Source organism: Lissotriton helveticus, chromosome 2_1, assembly GCF_964261635.1.
Source record: "Lissotriton helveticus chromosome 2_1, aLisHel1.1, whole genome shotgun sequence".
Classification (NCBI taxonomy): domain Eukaryota; kingdom Metazoa; phylum Chordata; class Amphibia; order Caudata; family Salamandridae; genus Lissotriton; species Lissotriton helveticus.
In genome coordinates, this window is record NC_136059.1 from 453,461,379 (window position 1) to 453,477,518 (window position 16,140).

At 43.2% G+C, this 16,140-nt stretch overlaps 1 protein-coding gene across 1 annotated transcript in view; it reads left to right on the plus strand.

The window, feature by feature from the left end:
- MTREX (Mtr4 exosome RNA helicase) overlaps positions 1-16,140 on the plus strand; it is an 865,138-nt gene that overhangs the window by 833,838 nt on the left and 15,160 nt on the right. The window contains exon 25 of the mRNA XM_078675087.1: positions 15,982-16,140. This exon is cut by the window's right edge and continues 4 nt beyond it. Coding sequence (XP_078531213.1) covers positions 15,982-16,140 — 159 coding nt within the window. The remainder of the gene's footprint in view (positions 1-15,981) is intronic.

Here is a 16,140-nt window from a genome sequence, read left to right on the forward strand (position 1 = left end):
CCACACGTCCTGCCAGCCACGGGCCGCAGACTACCATTCCGCGCGGCGGCGGGCGTGGTTACCGTCGCGGCGGTAACAGGGGACAATGGAGCGGCCAGTCAACATCCACCCCCGCAGCATCCGCCTCAAAGCCTTCGTACTCCGAGCTTTCATCACCTCCTCCTGGCGCACCATCACATCGCACAGGTGGGTGCTGCAAATCGTCCAAAGGGGCTACTCCCTCCCCTTCGAGGCGACCCCTCCAGCCATGCCACCGCAGTACCACCACGTGTCGGGGGATCACTTGCAACTTCTGCAAGAGGAAGTTACGGCCCTCTTGGCCAAGGGGGCCATCGAGCGCGTTCCTGGGCCACTATTTTCTAGTTCCCAAGAAGGGCAAAGGGGGCCTACGCCCTACCTTGGACCTGCGGAACGTCAACGGCTTCCTCCAGAAGGAGAAGTTCAAGATGCTGACTTTGGCTCAGGTCTTAGCTGCCCTAGACCCGGGAGACTGAAAGGTAGCGTTGGACTTGCAGGACGCCTATTTCCACCACATTCCCGTCCTGCCGGCCCACCGGCGCTACCTGAGGTTCACGGTAGGCCAAGAGCACTTTCAGTTTACGGTGCTCCCCTTCGGCCTTACCAGCGCCCCACGGATGTTCACGAAAGTGATGGCGGTGGTCGCAGCTCATCGGCGCAGTTTAGGGGTTTGTCTTTACCCTACCTCGATGACTGGTTGTTGAAGGCGGGCTCGCCCCAGACAGTCGTCAGCCACCTCCAGACTACGGCCGACCTCCTGCACCTGCTGGGGTTCTCCATCAATGTGCCGAAGTCGCACCTGTGTCCCTCTCAGAAGCTCCTATTCATTGGAGCGCTTCTATACTCTACGCAGTTTCGGGTTTATCCTCCCGAACAGCGGGTTCGTGATATTCAGGCTCAGATTCCGATCTTTCATCCCGAGTCTCGGTCAGGTTGACGCTGCGGCTTCTGGGGCTGATGGCCTCCTCCATCCTCTGGTGCATCACGCCATGTGGCGGATGCGGGCTATGCAGTGGGACCTGAAGTTTCAGTGGGCTCAGCATCAGGGCAACTTGTCCGACCATGTCTTGATCTCGGAGGGCACTGCAAGACAGTTGCAGTGGTGGCTCACGGACCGCGATTGGGTCAGCGGCAGATCCCTCTCCCTACCGGAGCACGTAGTTGTGAAATTTCCAAGTTAAGGACAGTTATAGCTACATCAAGCTCTTCAGCACCTGCTGTTTACTTCCTGGAGGTTCTTATATTTTACCTTGTTTGAAATTCAAGTGGTTTCTCCTGAAGAAGGCGTGAGATACGCCGAAACGCGCGTAGAGATTGCCATCCTTAGTTACTCAGATTCAGTGACCCTTGTATTATTTTATTATCTGTTGTGCTCTGTTTTTTTTTTTTTTATTATAACATTATATTGGGCTTTTCATCAGGTTATATAACACAATTGTCATTTAGGTTTCAATTCGTGGAAACATACAATTAGTCCGTTTTGATACACATTATCTCAAATCATATATCGAGCAATGCCTTCCATATCTTCTGCACAACAGTTTGTTTTTCCTATTGTCGGGCAGTGGGTACTCAGGAAGTTTCTACCCCTCTGAGTATGCTCCCAGCTGTTGTCCCCTGTTTTTGAAGATTTATGCAACGATTGATTTTTTTTTTTATGATCAAATTGCGTTTGGATGGGTAAGTGATGTTAGAATGTTCGTTTTAAAATCAAGATATATATATGTATGAACTAAATAAAATGAAATGTTTTTAACTGTGGTTTTGTTAGTATACTGAGTTTCTGTCTTTAAATCCGAATGTGTGAGACCTGATTTCAGACAGATGTTAAGTTGCCTAGGAATTGTTACCGCTTAAAGCTGCGTCTGATTAGACTGATCTGCTTTCTCCGACACGAATGGCGATTGAGGCTAGTGCAGCTTTTACTGAAGTTATAAAGAGCTACTGATCTCTTTAAATTGCATCTTCCTTTGGTGAGTCATCAGTTCCCTTATTGCATCTGCTTCACCAGGGTAAGACAGGTGTTGAACATTTACTGCCCTACGGAGTGTCCCTGAATGATATTCTTCTGGGAACTTGCCATTTCTCATCGTCCTGCTCCGAAAGACCCCGTCTGTCTTTCTCAATACCCTACTGCTACGACTTCACCAAATCCAGATGTTTTTACTGTACTTCCACCAGGTGGAGAATCTAGGTGGTTGGATCTATGGGGCCGGATATTGTAGCTTCGGCTAGTTAAACCTTGAAATCGCTAAACATGTCTTGTGTTTTGTCCAGGGCTTCATTTGCTTTATGGGACTCTGTCACCCATCTGCTTCCTTCCCTTTCCGAAGTAGTCAGGGCTGAACTCTTTCAGCTTGCGTTAGATGGTCTTGAGATGGCGAAGTTCAATATTAAGTCTGCAATGGACACCACCGATTCTATTGGTAGAGCCATGGCTCGGTCTGTTGCTCTTCGCAGACATGCTTGGTTGAATGAGTTGAAATTTCCCAGTAATGTTCGGGGGAGTTTGAAAGATATGACCTTTGACGATGTTCGTTTATTTGACAGCCATGCAGATGCAGTGATACATCGCCTCATGGCTGGTCACCTGTAGTATGGCATTTTCAGATATGTGTAAATAATATCACAAATAAGGTAACTGGTTAGGAAAGGTCTTTAAATAAAAATGTACTAACAAGTTTGGAAAAGTCATCGCGGGACATTTTTCACGCGATGGTATTTTTCAACACCCAGTAAGGCACCTACGGTGTACACCCGGAAGTCAGCAGCCGAGAAAGTAGGTGCCTTACGGGGAGCCGCGGTGTTGAAAAATACCATCGCGTGAAAATGTCCCGCGCTGACTTTTCCGTCGGGGCATGATTCCGTCACGAATGCGGTTTTTATTTCTCACTACTGGATTTGTAGTGATTATATTAAGATAATTTCTTGATCACTGTAAATATTTTTTCACACTTTGAGCCTCCCGGGAGGGTGCACCTTAGCGCGTGCACACCACCGGAGGACTTTGGTTTAGGTCCTGATGAAGACACAATCTTGCATTTTTTAACACACTCACAACTTCACAAATAGTCACCTCTTAATTTCGGCACTGTTACATTCACCACATCCTGCTCCGCTGTAATCGGGCGTTGTAGCACGCTGGGGGGACATTCGGTCACCCCAGCGGGGACCCAATGATGAAGCATGTCACCAACTAGTGGTGAGTGAGGGTCCTTCTAAACAAATAAGGCGACTTTTTTGTTTTGAACACTTGGTGATTCACAGGCCCTTTTTTTGTTTCCTCCTGTTAACAGGAGTCACTTGGGTACACTAAGGGAGACAGTCTGTTTTTTCCTGCTGGAGGCCAACATGTCTGTGTGAGTCTTGACCACACCTGCGACACCAAGCAGGACAACACCACTTTTATCTTAGTCACTCCTTTGTTGCTAATAATTATCTATTTGGGGTATAGGAGTGTCCTTTCATGCCCTTCCTCTCTTGTTGTTATTGAGCATTTTAAAAGAAAACCACATATAGCACATGCAAACTTATAACATAACAATAAACGAATTTCACAATCCAAGTTTTATACAATTTTCATAAAAGTAATAACACAGAATATTTAAAAAATACACAGTAGGTGGCAAACAATACTCTCTCGACGCGCGTTTCGGCGTTTCTGAAAACGCCTTCTTCAGGAGCCACGATATTACTTCGTTTTGAATCTGGATCTTCGCACAGTATAATTAATTCGTATTCTCTTTCTAATGTGTCAATTAATGGTAGGAGGGATATACCATACAATGTCTAATTAGAACATAATAGAATCATTAGCGTATCTTGTAAAATGGCATTTTCAGGTCTTGTGTTTCTCTTCTATATGACCACGGTCGTGGGTCCTTAGGTTTAAGGAGTGAAATCCTGCCTCGGCTGCTGTTTCACTTTGTGGTGTTATTAAGCACTACTTCTTTCGAGTGTTTGAGTCCGGATTTGACTTTTTTAATCTCTGGATTGTCTTTGCAGATGTGTAGCTAATTTGTTCTTTTATTTTACTCTGATGAGCTTAGTCTCAAGAGTTCATACCCTTTTTTGGGGGTATACACCTTACTCTATGTGTAGTATTGGTTTGCTATTGTATAGCTTTTTAGGGGTACTACTTACATAGTCTATTTGTTTAATTAGTTTTCTCTGAGTACCCTGTCTTTTTTGGGCGTCTCTCGGCTTCAACTGATTTGCATATGGCCATGTCTGAACTGGGGTGGCGGAGTGAGCTAAAGAATGATGATGGATTAAACCCAGATCCGTTGACTGGGGGTGAGTGCTTGCAATGTTCAACACTCCATCCATCATCCCCTTTGGTTTTGCTCTGTTTGCCTTAAATTGGCAGGGTATGCCCAGTCGTCGGTCCCTTGCTCACTTTGCCACTGGATTCAAGCTAGCCTGGCTGAAGACGGCTGATTAGCCAGAAAACGGTCCCCGGATGCTTGTTTCCGATCCAGGGAAGACATGGCTTGGCAGTTCGGGCTGGACTGTTCCCATGAGGCACAGGGTCAGACTGATTTGCATATGGCCATGTCTGAACTGGGTGGCGGAGAGAGCTAAAGAATTATGATGGATTAAACCCAGATCAGTTGACTGGGGGTGAGTGCTTGCAATGTTCAACACTCTGTCCATCATCCCCTTTGGTTATACCAACAGCTTTATTATTGTCTGACCTAAGCTCCGCTGTAGAAAGTGAGTCAGAAGCTGAGCAAGTAGCAGGCGCCACTGAAGGATCTACCATACAAAAACCTAAACACCCTCTTTGTGAAGAGAATATTTTTTTACAGGAAGAACAGCGCTCAAACACCAAAGCAGGCAAATGAAGAATGCCAAACGTCGTGAGAGACGCCAAGCAAGGCGTCAACGAAACATCGCTTCTCCAAATAAACAAAAAAACGGCGAGAAGGAATTTGAGGCAGAAGTAAATCAAACAACACGAAATGCAAATACTATAATGAACCTCTTTGAAGTCGTTTTAAGTGAGGCGGAACAGCTCCTCTCATTGAGATATTCATACTGCCCGAATCAAATTTTCAATATACAGAGACCAGGGTGGATGTTTATAAATATATAAGAAAACTTAAACTAAAACAATTTGACAGTTTAAGACAAGCCAAAACAGTACAGCAAACATCGAATCTGATGGCCGAAGATGCATCTCGTCCTCTAACAGTGTCTGATGTCGACCTCTTATGTAACATACACGCCTTGCAAAGTGATGATTATCTAGTGGTGGATTCAACAACCACAGATCAAATCCTTGCAAATCCATCTATACAAGCCAATGCCACAGTCATTACAGGTTTCAAACCTAAGTCATCATTTATCCCAATTTTACCTAGGGACTCTATTGATGCATTCAATGAGGCAATCTTGACAGAAATAAAAATATTGAACCATAAAACACAGGCCACAACCAAATATCAAAGAGTGCGCCAACACCAATACCATCAACTAATCAAAAAATTACAAGCAAATGACTCCTTGGTCGTAAGGAACTCTGATAAAGGAGGCATTGTGGTGCTCTGGCCAAGAAACTCTATTTGGAAGAAGCACTCATGCAATTAAATGATTGGACGTGCTACAAACTCAGTAACAAACTTACAATCTTGACAGCACAAAAGGAACTGTTTAAAAAACTTTTGGCATGGTAAAGTATTGGCCTGCTAAATTAAGATGAGTATATTAAAAAAGGAATATCCGGTCACCCCTGTGATTTTATTTCGCCCCGAAGATTCACAAGGACATTAACAAACCCCCGGGAAGACCAATCATTTCTGCCAAACAAAGTCTCTTGGAAAATGTATCCATTTACATTGATTCGTTTTTACAGGAATATGTGAGAGCTCTACCTTCTTTTATCCAAGACACTACAGATTTTTTTCAAAAGATACATGAGTGTCAATGGTGTAGTGACTATCTATTAATAACCATAGATGTATCTAATTTGTACACCAGCATACACCATAAGGACAGTATGAGGGCACTCGCACATTTCCTTGATAGGCAACCCATTCAGTTTTGCAATCATAACAAAATGATAATCAGTTTAACTGAATTTTGCTTGAACAAATGTCACTGACCATGTCATGAATGATCTAATATGTGACATCATCAGCAGTGGATTGCGGGTGCGCGAAATATAGTTAGTACAACTAACTAACTATATAGGAGCAATTTCATTGGTTTTGTATGAGTAAAATGTCCAGCTAACTATAACACCACTAAAACTTATAGTTTTTTGAGTGAATTTCAAAGGTTTTTTAAAAACTAATTCCTAACTATATAACTCCTGAAACCTATGGTTTTTTCAGTGAATTTCAAAGGTTTTTTTAAATGCTAATTCCTAACTATATAAGGCCTGAAACCTATGGTTTTTTCAGTGAATTTCAAAGGTTTTTTAAATGCTAATTCCTAACTATATAAGGCCTGAAACCTATGTTTTTTTTCAGTGAATTTCAAAGGTTTTTTAAATGCTAATTCCTAACTATATAAGGCCTGAAACCTATGGTTTTTTCAGTGTTTTTAAAAAAAAATTGACTGGTTAACTGGCTTATTAAGTGTATCTTAGTGACTACATATATTAGCGAGTAATGTTTAAATATTTAAATATATGCATGAGTGATGTAATATGTGACGTCATCAGCAGTGCATTGCAGACGTGCAAGTTATAGTGAGTCCAACCAACTATAACGTGGGAATTTCAATGGTTTTATGCGAGTAAAATTTCCAGCTAACTATAACTGGTGTGAAACCTATTGTTTTTTCAGTGAATATATATATATATATATATATATATATATATATATATCAAAACAAAACCCTTTCAGGCATAGAGTGACGCATAAATTATGCAAAAAAGAAGGAGAGAACTCTGGGTAGGTCTCAGTTTAGGTGGAAAGCAGCTCCTGTTGGAGCACTCTCAACACCAGCGACACTCTAGATCTGCTCACCTCAAATGTCGGTTTTTCTATCAAAGTTTTTAAGCATAGGATTAGACAGTGCTATCCAGAAGGAGAAGTTCAAGATGCTGACTTTGGCTCAGGTCTTAGCTGCCCTAGACCCGGGAGACTGAAAGGTAGCGTTGGACTTGCAGGACGCCTATTTCCACCACATTCCCGTCCTGCCGGCCCACCGGCGCTACCTGAGGTTCACGGTAGGCCAAGAGCACTTTCAGTTTACGGTGCTCCCCTTCGGCCTTACCAGCGCCCCACGGATGTTCACGAAAGTGATGGCGGTGGTCGCAGCTCATCGGCGCAGTTTAGGGGTTTGTCTTTACCCTACCTCGATGACTGGTTGTTGAAGGCGGGCTCGCCCCAGACAGTCGTCAGCCACCTCCAGACTACGGCCGACCTCCTGCACCTGCTGGGGTTCTCCATCAATGTGCCGAAGTCGCACCTGTGTCCCTCTCAGAAGCTCCTATTCATTGGAGCGCTTCTATACTCTACGCAGTTTCGGGTTATCCTCCCGAACAGCGGGTTCGTGATATTCAGGCTCAGATTCCGATCTTTCATCCCGAGTCTCGGTCAGGTTGACGCTGCGGCTTCTGGGGCTGATGGCCTCCTCCATCCTCTGGTGCATCACGCCATGTGGCGGATGCGGGCTATGCAGTGGGACCTGAAGTTTCAGTGGGCTCAGCATCAGGGCAACTTGTCCGACCATGTCTTGATCTCGGAGGGCACTGCAAGACAGTTGCAGTGGTGGCTCACGGACCGCGATTGGGTCAGCGGCAGATCCCTCTCCCTACCGGAGCACGTAGTTGTGACATTTCCAAGTTAAGGACAGTTATAGCTACATCAAGCTCTTCAGCACCTGCTGTTTACTTCCTGGAGGTTCTTATATTTTACCTTGTTTGAAATTCAAGTGGTTTCTCCTGAAGAAGGCGTGAGATACGCCGAAACGCGCGTAGAGATTGCCATCCTTAGTTACTCAGATTCAGTGACCCTTGTATTATTTTATTATCTGTTGTGCTCTGTTTTTTTTTTTTTATTATAACATTATATTGGGCTTTTCATCAGGTTATATAACACAATTGTCATTTAGGTTTCAATTCGTGGAAACATACAATTAGTCCGTTTTGATACACATTATCTCAAATCATATATCGAGCAATGCCTTCCATATCTTCTGCACAACAGTTTGTTTTTCCTATTGTCGGGCAGTGGGTACTCAGGAAGTTTCTACCCCTCTGAGTATGCGCCCAGCTGTTGTCCCCTGTTTTTGAAGATTTATGCAACGATTGATTTTTTTTTTTATGATCAAATTGCGTTTGGATGGGTAAGTGATGTTAGAATGTTCGTTTTAAAATCAAGATATATATATGTATGAACTAAATAAAATGAAATGTTTTTAACTGTGGTTTTGTTAGTATACTGAGTTTCTGTCTTTAAATCCGAATGTGTGAGACCTGATTTCAGACAGATGTTAAGTTGCCTAGGAATTGTTACCGCTTAAAGCTGCGTCTGATTAGACTGATCTGCTTTCTCCGACACGAATGGCGATTGAGGCTAGTGCAGCTTTTACTGAAGTTATAAAGAGCTACTGATCTCTTTAAATTGCATCTTCCTTTGGTGAGTCATCAGTTCCCTTATTGCATCTGCTTCACCAGGGTAAGACAGGTGTTGAACATTTACTGCCCTACGGAGTGTCCCTGAATGATATTCTTCTGGGAACTTGCCATTTCTCATCGTCCTGCTCCGAAAGACCCCGTCTGTCTTTCTCAATACCCTACTGCTACGACTTCACCAAATCCAGATGTTTTTACTGTACTTCCACCAGGTGGAGAATCTAGGTGGTTGGATCTATGGGGCCGGATATTGTAGCTTCGGCTAGTTAAACCTTGAAATCGCTAAACATGTCTTGTGTTTTGTGCAGGGCTTCATTTGCTTTATGGGACTCTGTCACCCATCTGCTTCCTTCCCTTTCCGAAGTAGTCAGGGCTGAACTCTTTCAGCTTGCGTTAGATGGTCTTGAGATGGCGAAGTTCAATATTAAGTCTGCAATGGACACCACCGATTCTATTGGTAGAGCCATGGCTCGGTCTGTTGCTCTTCGCAGACATGCTTGGTTGAATGAGTTGAAATTTCCCAGTAATGTTCGGGGGAGTTTGAAAGATATGACCTTTGACGATGTTCGTTTATTTGACAGCCATGCAGATGCAGTGATACATCGCCTCATGGCTGGTCACCTGTAGTATGGCATTTTCAGATATGTGTAAATAATATCACAAATAAGGTAACTGGTTAGGAAAGGTCTTTAAATAAAAATGTACTAACAAGTTTGGAAAAGTCATCGCGGGACATTTTTCACGCGATGGTATTTTTCAACACCCAGTAAGGCACCTACGGTGTACACCCGGAAGTCAGCAGCCGAGAAAGTAGGTGCCTTACGGGGAGCCGCGGTGTTGAAAAATACCATCGCGTGAAAATGTCCCGCGCTGACTTTTCCGTCGGGGCATGATTCCGTCACGAATGCGGTTTTTATTTCTCACTACTGGATTTGTAGTGATTATATTAAGATAATTTCTTGATCACTGTAAATATTTTTTCACACTTTGAGCCTCCCGGGAGGGTGCACCTTAGCGCGTGCACACCACCGGAGGACTTTGGTTTAGGTCCTGATGAAGACACAATCTTGCATTTTTTAACACACTCACAACTTCACAAATAGTCACCTCTTAATTTCGGCACTGTTACATTCACCACATCCTGCTCCGCTGTAATCGGGCGTTGTAGCACGCTGGGGGGACATTCGGTCACCCCAGCGGGGACCCAATGATGAAGCATGTCACCAACTAGTGGTGAGTGAGGGTCCTTCTAAACAAATAAGGCGACTTTTTTGTTTTGAACACTTGGTGATTCACAGGCCCTTTTTTTGTTTCCTCCTGTTAACAGGAGTCACTTGGGTACACTAAGGGAGACAGTCTGTTTTTTCCTGCTGGAGGCCAACATGTCTGTGTGAGTCTTGACCACACCTGCGACACCAAGCGGGACAACACCACTTTTATCTTAGTCACTCCTTTGTTGCTAATAATTATCTATTTGGGGTATAGGAGTGTCCTTTCATGCCCTTCCTCTCTTGTTGTTATTGAGCATTTTAAAAGAAAACCACATATAGCACATGCAAACTTATAACATAACAATCATAGTGCATGCTGCCAAATGAAAGCGCTGTTAATCCCATAGTGGGTCTGCTCGTTAGTCCACTGCTGCTCACCTTTAAAAAGTTCATTTTCCACCAGCTGGTAAAACAACGTTCCCCACAGCGCTTTCAGTAGCAGGTCCCCAGCGCTAGGAAAATTGAAAGCGCTGAGTGGAACGTTGTTTTACCAGCTGGTGGAAAATGAACTATTTACAATAATGCAAAGCGTGTGAAAGCCATGAGGGGCGTGCATTTAAATAAGGCGCAGGTGTGCCTATGAACTAATGCTGCTTTTTGAATCTGCCTACACCAGTGATCAAGGGCAATGCTGCCCGAAACATGTTTGGAAATGCAACAATAAGGCAAGCTGAATAAATATGCTTGAAAGGATACTCCGTGCAAGCCTTTATTTCTGCCAACAGATGGGAATGTGACATCGTGTGAGGCCCTCGAAATGCTGAGTGCTTTTTTGTGGATTTATAACGGTATGACTCATATCGTGAGAGGCCCAACTGCAAAGTAGCAGGTCCCCAGCGCTAGGAAAATTGAAAGCGCTGAGTGGAACGTTGTTTTACCAGCTGGTGGAAAATGAACTTTTTAAAGGTGAGCAGCAGTGGACTAACGAGCAGACCCACTATGGGATTAACAGCGCTTTCATTTGGCAGCATGCACTATGCAAAGACTACATTTACAATAATGCAAAGCGTGTGAAAGCCATGAGGGGCGTGCATTTAAATAAGGCGCAGGTGTGCCTATGAACTAATGCTGCTTTTTGAATCTGCCTACACCAGTGATCAAGGGCAATGCTGCCCGAAACATGTTTGGAAATGCAACAATAAGGCAAGCTGAATAAATATGCTTGAAAGGATACTCCGTGCAAGCCTTTATTTCTGCCAACAGATGGGAATGTGACATCGTGTGAGGCCCTCGAAATGCTGAGTGCTTTTTTGTGGATATATATATATATATATATATATATATATATATATATATATATAATTTCTATGGCAAAATGAAACCCCCCTTTTCAAATTAAATGTATTAAGTGTTACCACTTTATTCCAATCAAGATGACTTCAGGTGTGCCATACTTTTGTCATAAGTAAGACTGTTAGCGTTCTAGTTGTTCTTTAGAACACTCTGGGACATTCTGTCATTGGGCTATAGTTGGGCTACATCTGGCCGATATTTGGGCTACATTTGTTTTTTTTTTTGTCTCTGGTGGCCATCTTTGGGCTACATTGGGCTACATTTGGGCTCTAACATATATATAGCCCAATGTAGCCCAATATATATTTTTTCAAAGTTAATTTTCGTAAAAACCACTGGAGCACATATCTTGAGACATAGCAAAGGCACATCGGGCTACCAGTCCCTACAATTTTGCCAAGTTTGGTGGAAAACCATTCAGCCGTTCGGGTGAGTCCAACCGCCCTATGGAAATTAACATGGGGAAAACACGTTTTGGGACCCCCTTTTATCTCGGCCCCCGCTTGACGAATCCCCCCCAAACTTTCAGGGAAGGAGCGGAGCGCCGCGAGGCAAAGTTAAGGAAAATTTCAGGAAGATTCCTCAACCGGCGCCAAAGTTATTCCCAATAGAATGTTGCGATTTCCCTATGAAAACAATCCTAACTAAATATACCTACTGGCTATTGCCAGTAGGTAATATATATATATAGATATATATATCTATATATATATATATATATCCAAAAGCGAGTAAAACGCACTCTCAGGGAAATATACTGGTAGTTTACATTTTAATCGAATAAAACCTAAACTCTACCATTATATTTTCTAAATCAAATACGCCCGGCAGGACCATGCATTTATTCAGCATTGATGAAGAGTGCAGGCAACATTGAAATCCTGACACGTTTCAGCGTTTTTGGGATTTTTGTCTCGGGAACCTCCGTTGCTAAGTAGACCCTGCAGGGTCGGGCCCCTCACAGTGAAGAATTTCGTTTGGACTGCATATCGAAAAAGGGGGCATGATCCGCTTGCCTCGTGACGGATCAGAGGATTGTCCCAATACTTTCCAGTTGTGCGGTACGAAAAGGAAACGAGTGAGGTTCCTTCCTCGCTTGTTAAACTTAAGATTCCGTGCATAACACTTTATTTCACGGCTGCAGCAACTGGCAGTATTATTGTTCACTTTGCTCTTTGAATTTAATGGGACATTTAGTACGTGCTAAACATTAAAGATAATTTAAATAAGCACTGCAGCCACGAACGTATGCAACATGAAATTATCAAGCTCAGTGCTCAAACGGATTATGGGAAATGTAGCATTTTACTCAAGCACGTGACTATAACTATGAATATAAAAAATGTGTGGGGCTTGTGAAACACGACTCACCTGTGATCTAGGCGAAAGCGCCGAAACGCGTCAGGATTTCAATATGTTGCCTGCACTCTTCACTCTTCCGCACTACCAACCCAGCATCACCTCAGTCTGCCTTCAGAATGTGGCATCTGTTGATTCTCTCCTAGTGTCCATTCCCTGCTAGTGTTGTAATTCAGGTACTATTTTCCTACTTCCACCCTCCCATTGTTTATGTCCCTGCTCCCCATAACAAAAACAAACTATAACAAACCAGCATTACAACAGGCAGGAAGAAGTTGCCAGTGTTGCGAGAACAAAAAATCACAAGATATTTTTGTTCTTTTTTTAATAGGGTTATTCAGTTATACATAATGTCTTCTTGGTTATATATAAGATAACAACATTGCTTATAACACTTTTTTGTTATAACTTTTCAACATGCTGCTCAGCAGTCGCACTGCTCTACAACATAGCTTAAACACATTGACAAAGCCAATAGCTATGGCTAAACACGTATAAGGTCCCAAAGGCGAGACCTATTGGCTGTGCCAATGCTTGTTTCACCTGCCACTAGACCTTGTATTTAATGTATAGCATGGACTGTTTGGCAGGTGACCTGCTATCAACACTGACTTGTTAAAAACGGGGCTGATGTACCAAAGGGTTTACCAATTCTGTCTCTGAATAAATGTGTATATATTGGCCTATATTCTTATGAACCAGCCATTTTACCCATTCTTAAAAGAATTAAACCCTGCCAAAACAGCAAAGATGTTTTTAATATTCCCAGATTCCCTACAGTCTATAAAATAATTAGTTCAGACCTAAAGCACTTTAATCCAAGCACACAAAACTGGAGCAAACCAAACTAAGAAAAAACAAAAAAACTTAGGTAGAATAATCTTTGACCAGTCTTTCTTACTGCTACTTACTTAAATTACCCAACCTGGATTGAAGGGGAGTTGCGGTAGGACTGTGCTAAGGTATGCTGTTAATCCTTACTAGTCTGTTAACAGTTACTTGTTATGAAAAGCAGTAAAAAAATACAAACTAGCTGATGTGTGATGGCGACATAAAAAGGCTACAACAGTAATGTTATGTTATTCAGATACTGGGCGAAGCAGTACGTACGTGAAAACCATTAACAGCCAGACTCTCTTGTAAGGTTATTCTTGGAATACCCAAGTTTTGAGTTGTTTCCTGAAGAGCCATGAGTCAGTCATTTGTCTGAGTGTTATTGGCAGCCTATTCCAAAGGCGTGCCATCTGCACTTTAAAGGAACGGCCCCCTCTACGAGAGCGGACAAATTTGGGCACCGTCAACAGATGTTGTACTGACGATCTCAAGTTTCTACCTGGAGTATAGACGGTCACCCGTTTCCTAATGTAATGGGCTCCTGTGCTATGAAGTGCTTTAAAGGCCAGCACAAGAGCCTTGAAATGGATTCTGCTATAAATGGGTAGCCAGTGTAAGTTCCTTTGGTGGGGCGAGATCACCATTCTGGGACCTAACATAAGAATGGCTCTAGCTGCCACATTTTGGATGACCTGAAGTTTATTCAGAAGGCAATCCGGGAGGCCCAGATAGAAGACGTTTACATAGTCCAATCTCGAGGTGATGAGGGCTTGGACTACAGTCCTTCTGTGATTCGAGCGACAGGAGGGGGAGAAATTTCCGAAGCATTTTTAGGATGCCGTAGCAAGTGCCTGCTACCGATTTTACTTGGGTTTTCATATCAAGAGAATCATCCATTTTTACCCCTAGATTTCTTACTAGTCCTGCCGATGTCTCAGGGGGTGACATATCTAATGGCCACCATTGCTTCCGTGCATCATGGACGAATGAACCGAAAAGAATCACTTCGGATTTCTCTGGGTTACATTGTAACTGGTTGTCTAAACTAGGCAAAAAAACTCTCTTAAGCATTTATTTATCCCCTCTCCGTCAAGATCCTAGCCCTTTTTGCAGGTGACCAGCAGATGAGTATCGTCAGCATAAGATATGATTTTTTTCACCACATGCTTCAGCCAGCAGGCCGAGGCGTGTCAAATACAAGTTGAACAGCTACGGGATTAGGATGGAGCCCTGCGGGACTCCAACTTTCAGGGGGGGACCACACCTCCAGGCTTCTATCCTCCAAAAAGGAGGAGAACCAATCTAACACCGTGCCGCCAAGGCCACATTCTCCTAATCTCTGCAGGAGTTGGTCATGGGGCATGGTGTTGAAAGCTGCGGATAAGTCCAACAAGATCAAAGCCACTCTCCCACCTGCATCGAGTGTCTCTTTGATGGACTCTGAGATCTCGAGTAAGGCAGTCTCCGTACTAAAATTTGCCCGGAAACTAGATTGGCTCATATGTAGGAGGTTGTTGGTTTCAATGAACTCAGTGGTCACAATGTTCACATATTTTTGTATGGATTTGGCAAGGAAAGGCAGGAGGGAAATGTGTCTGCAGTTAGATGTTATTGTGGGATCCGCAGTGGACTTTTTTAACAGAGGAAGAATTTTGGCCCTCTTCCAAATGGAGGGGACCAGGCCACTGCTCAGTGAGAGGTTCAAAACCGCATTGACCTCTGGGTTAAGCCGCTAATATTTTTACAGGGCATGGATCAGAGGGGGAGCCGGATTAAAGAAAATTCATTATAGGGCATGGATCAGAGGGGGAGCCAGATTAAAAAAATTTCATTATCTTCAGAGATTGTTCAGAGGGGATAGAAGGGAACTGTATAAAAGTAGCCTTGCAGGCCGGAAGTGGGGTAAGAGATGTAGAAACGTCGGCCTGCGCCACATGTAAAGCTGAAAATGATGTTTGAATACCAGAAATGTTCTCATGAAAGTAGGTGGCCACTGGCTGGTCCAGTTATCTAACACAATACATTTTTTGACAGTTGCTTTAGGTGAGGTAAACTGTTTCACGATTTTAAAAATATTCTTACTCTTATTCCCGGATGCCTCAATTTTGGTTGAGAAGAAAATTTATTTTCCTCCAGGATTCTACTGTGATAAGTTTTTAGCGCCTTATGAATAAAATGTTGATGTCTGCACTAAAAATTTTCCTCCACGCTCTTTCCAAGCGTTTGCAAGAGCTCCTGCAATTCCTTAAGGTTTTGTTAAACCAAGGCGTGGATTTCCTTGTTGTTTAACAGTCGTGAGGTCTGCGGGGCAAGAGTCCAAATGCCTTGCTTTATCCAGTTTTCAAGGTTAACGGCATCGTTCTCGATCTTATTACTCATGAAACAGGGATTTTGCAGTGAGCTCTGTGCTCAGGGCATCGGGGGTGATTTTAATGGAAGGGTTTTGATATAAAAGGTAGCTGTTTCTCCGGGGTATGCGTCAGTTTTGTTAGTACCGATCCTGACATTCCTTGAAGAGGAGTTAAAAATGAGCTAAAATTGAGGGTTTAAAAATATATATTTGTATCAAAATACTACATCGTTTCCACTGTCAAACGTATTTATTTTTTTGATTAGGAGACTGCACGAAGAATCGCTAAAGTTTCAGCTGAAGCCAAATTGGAAATTGATGAAGAATTGTACTTAAACTCATTCAAGCCCAATCTCATGGATGTGGTGTACACCTGGGCAAATGGAGCCACGTTTGCACAAATCTGCAAGATGACCGATGTCTTT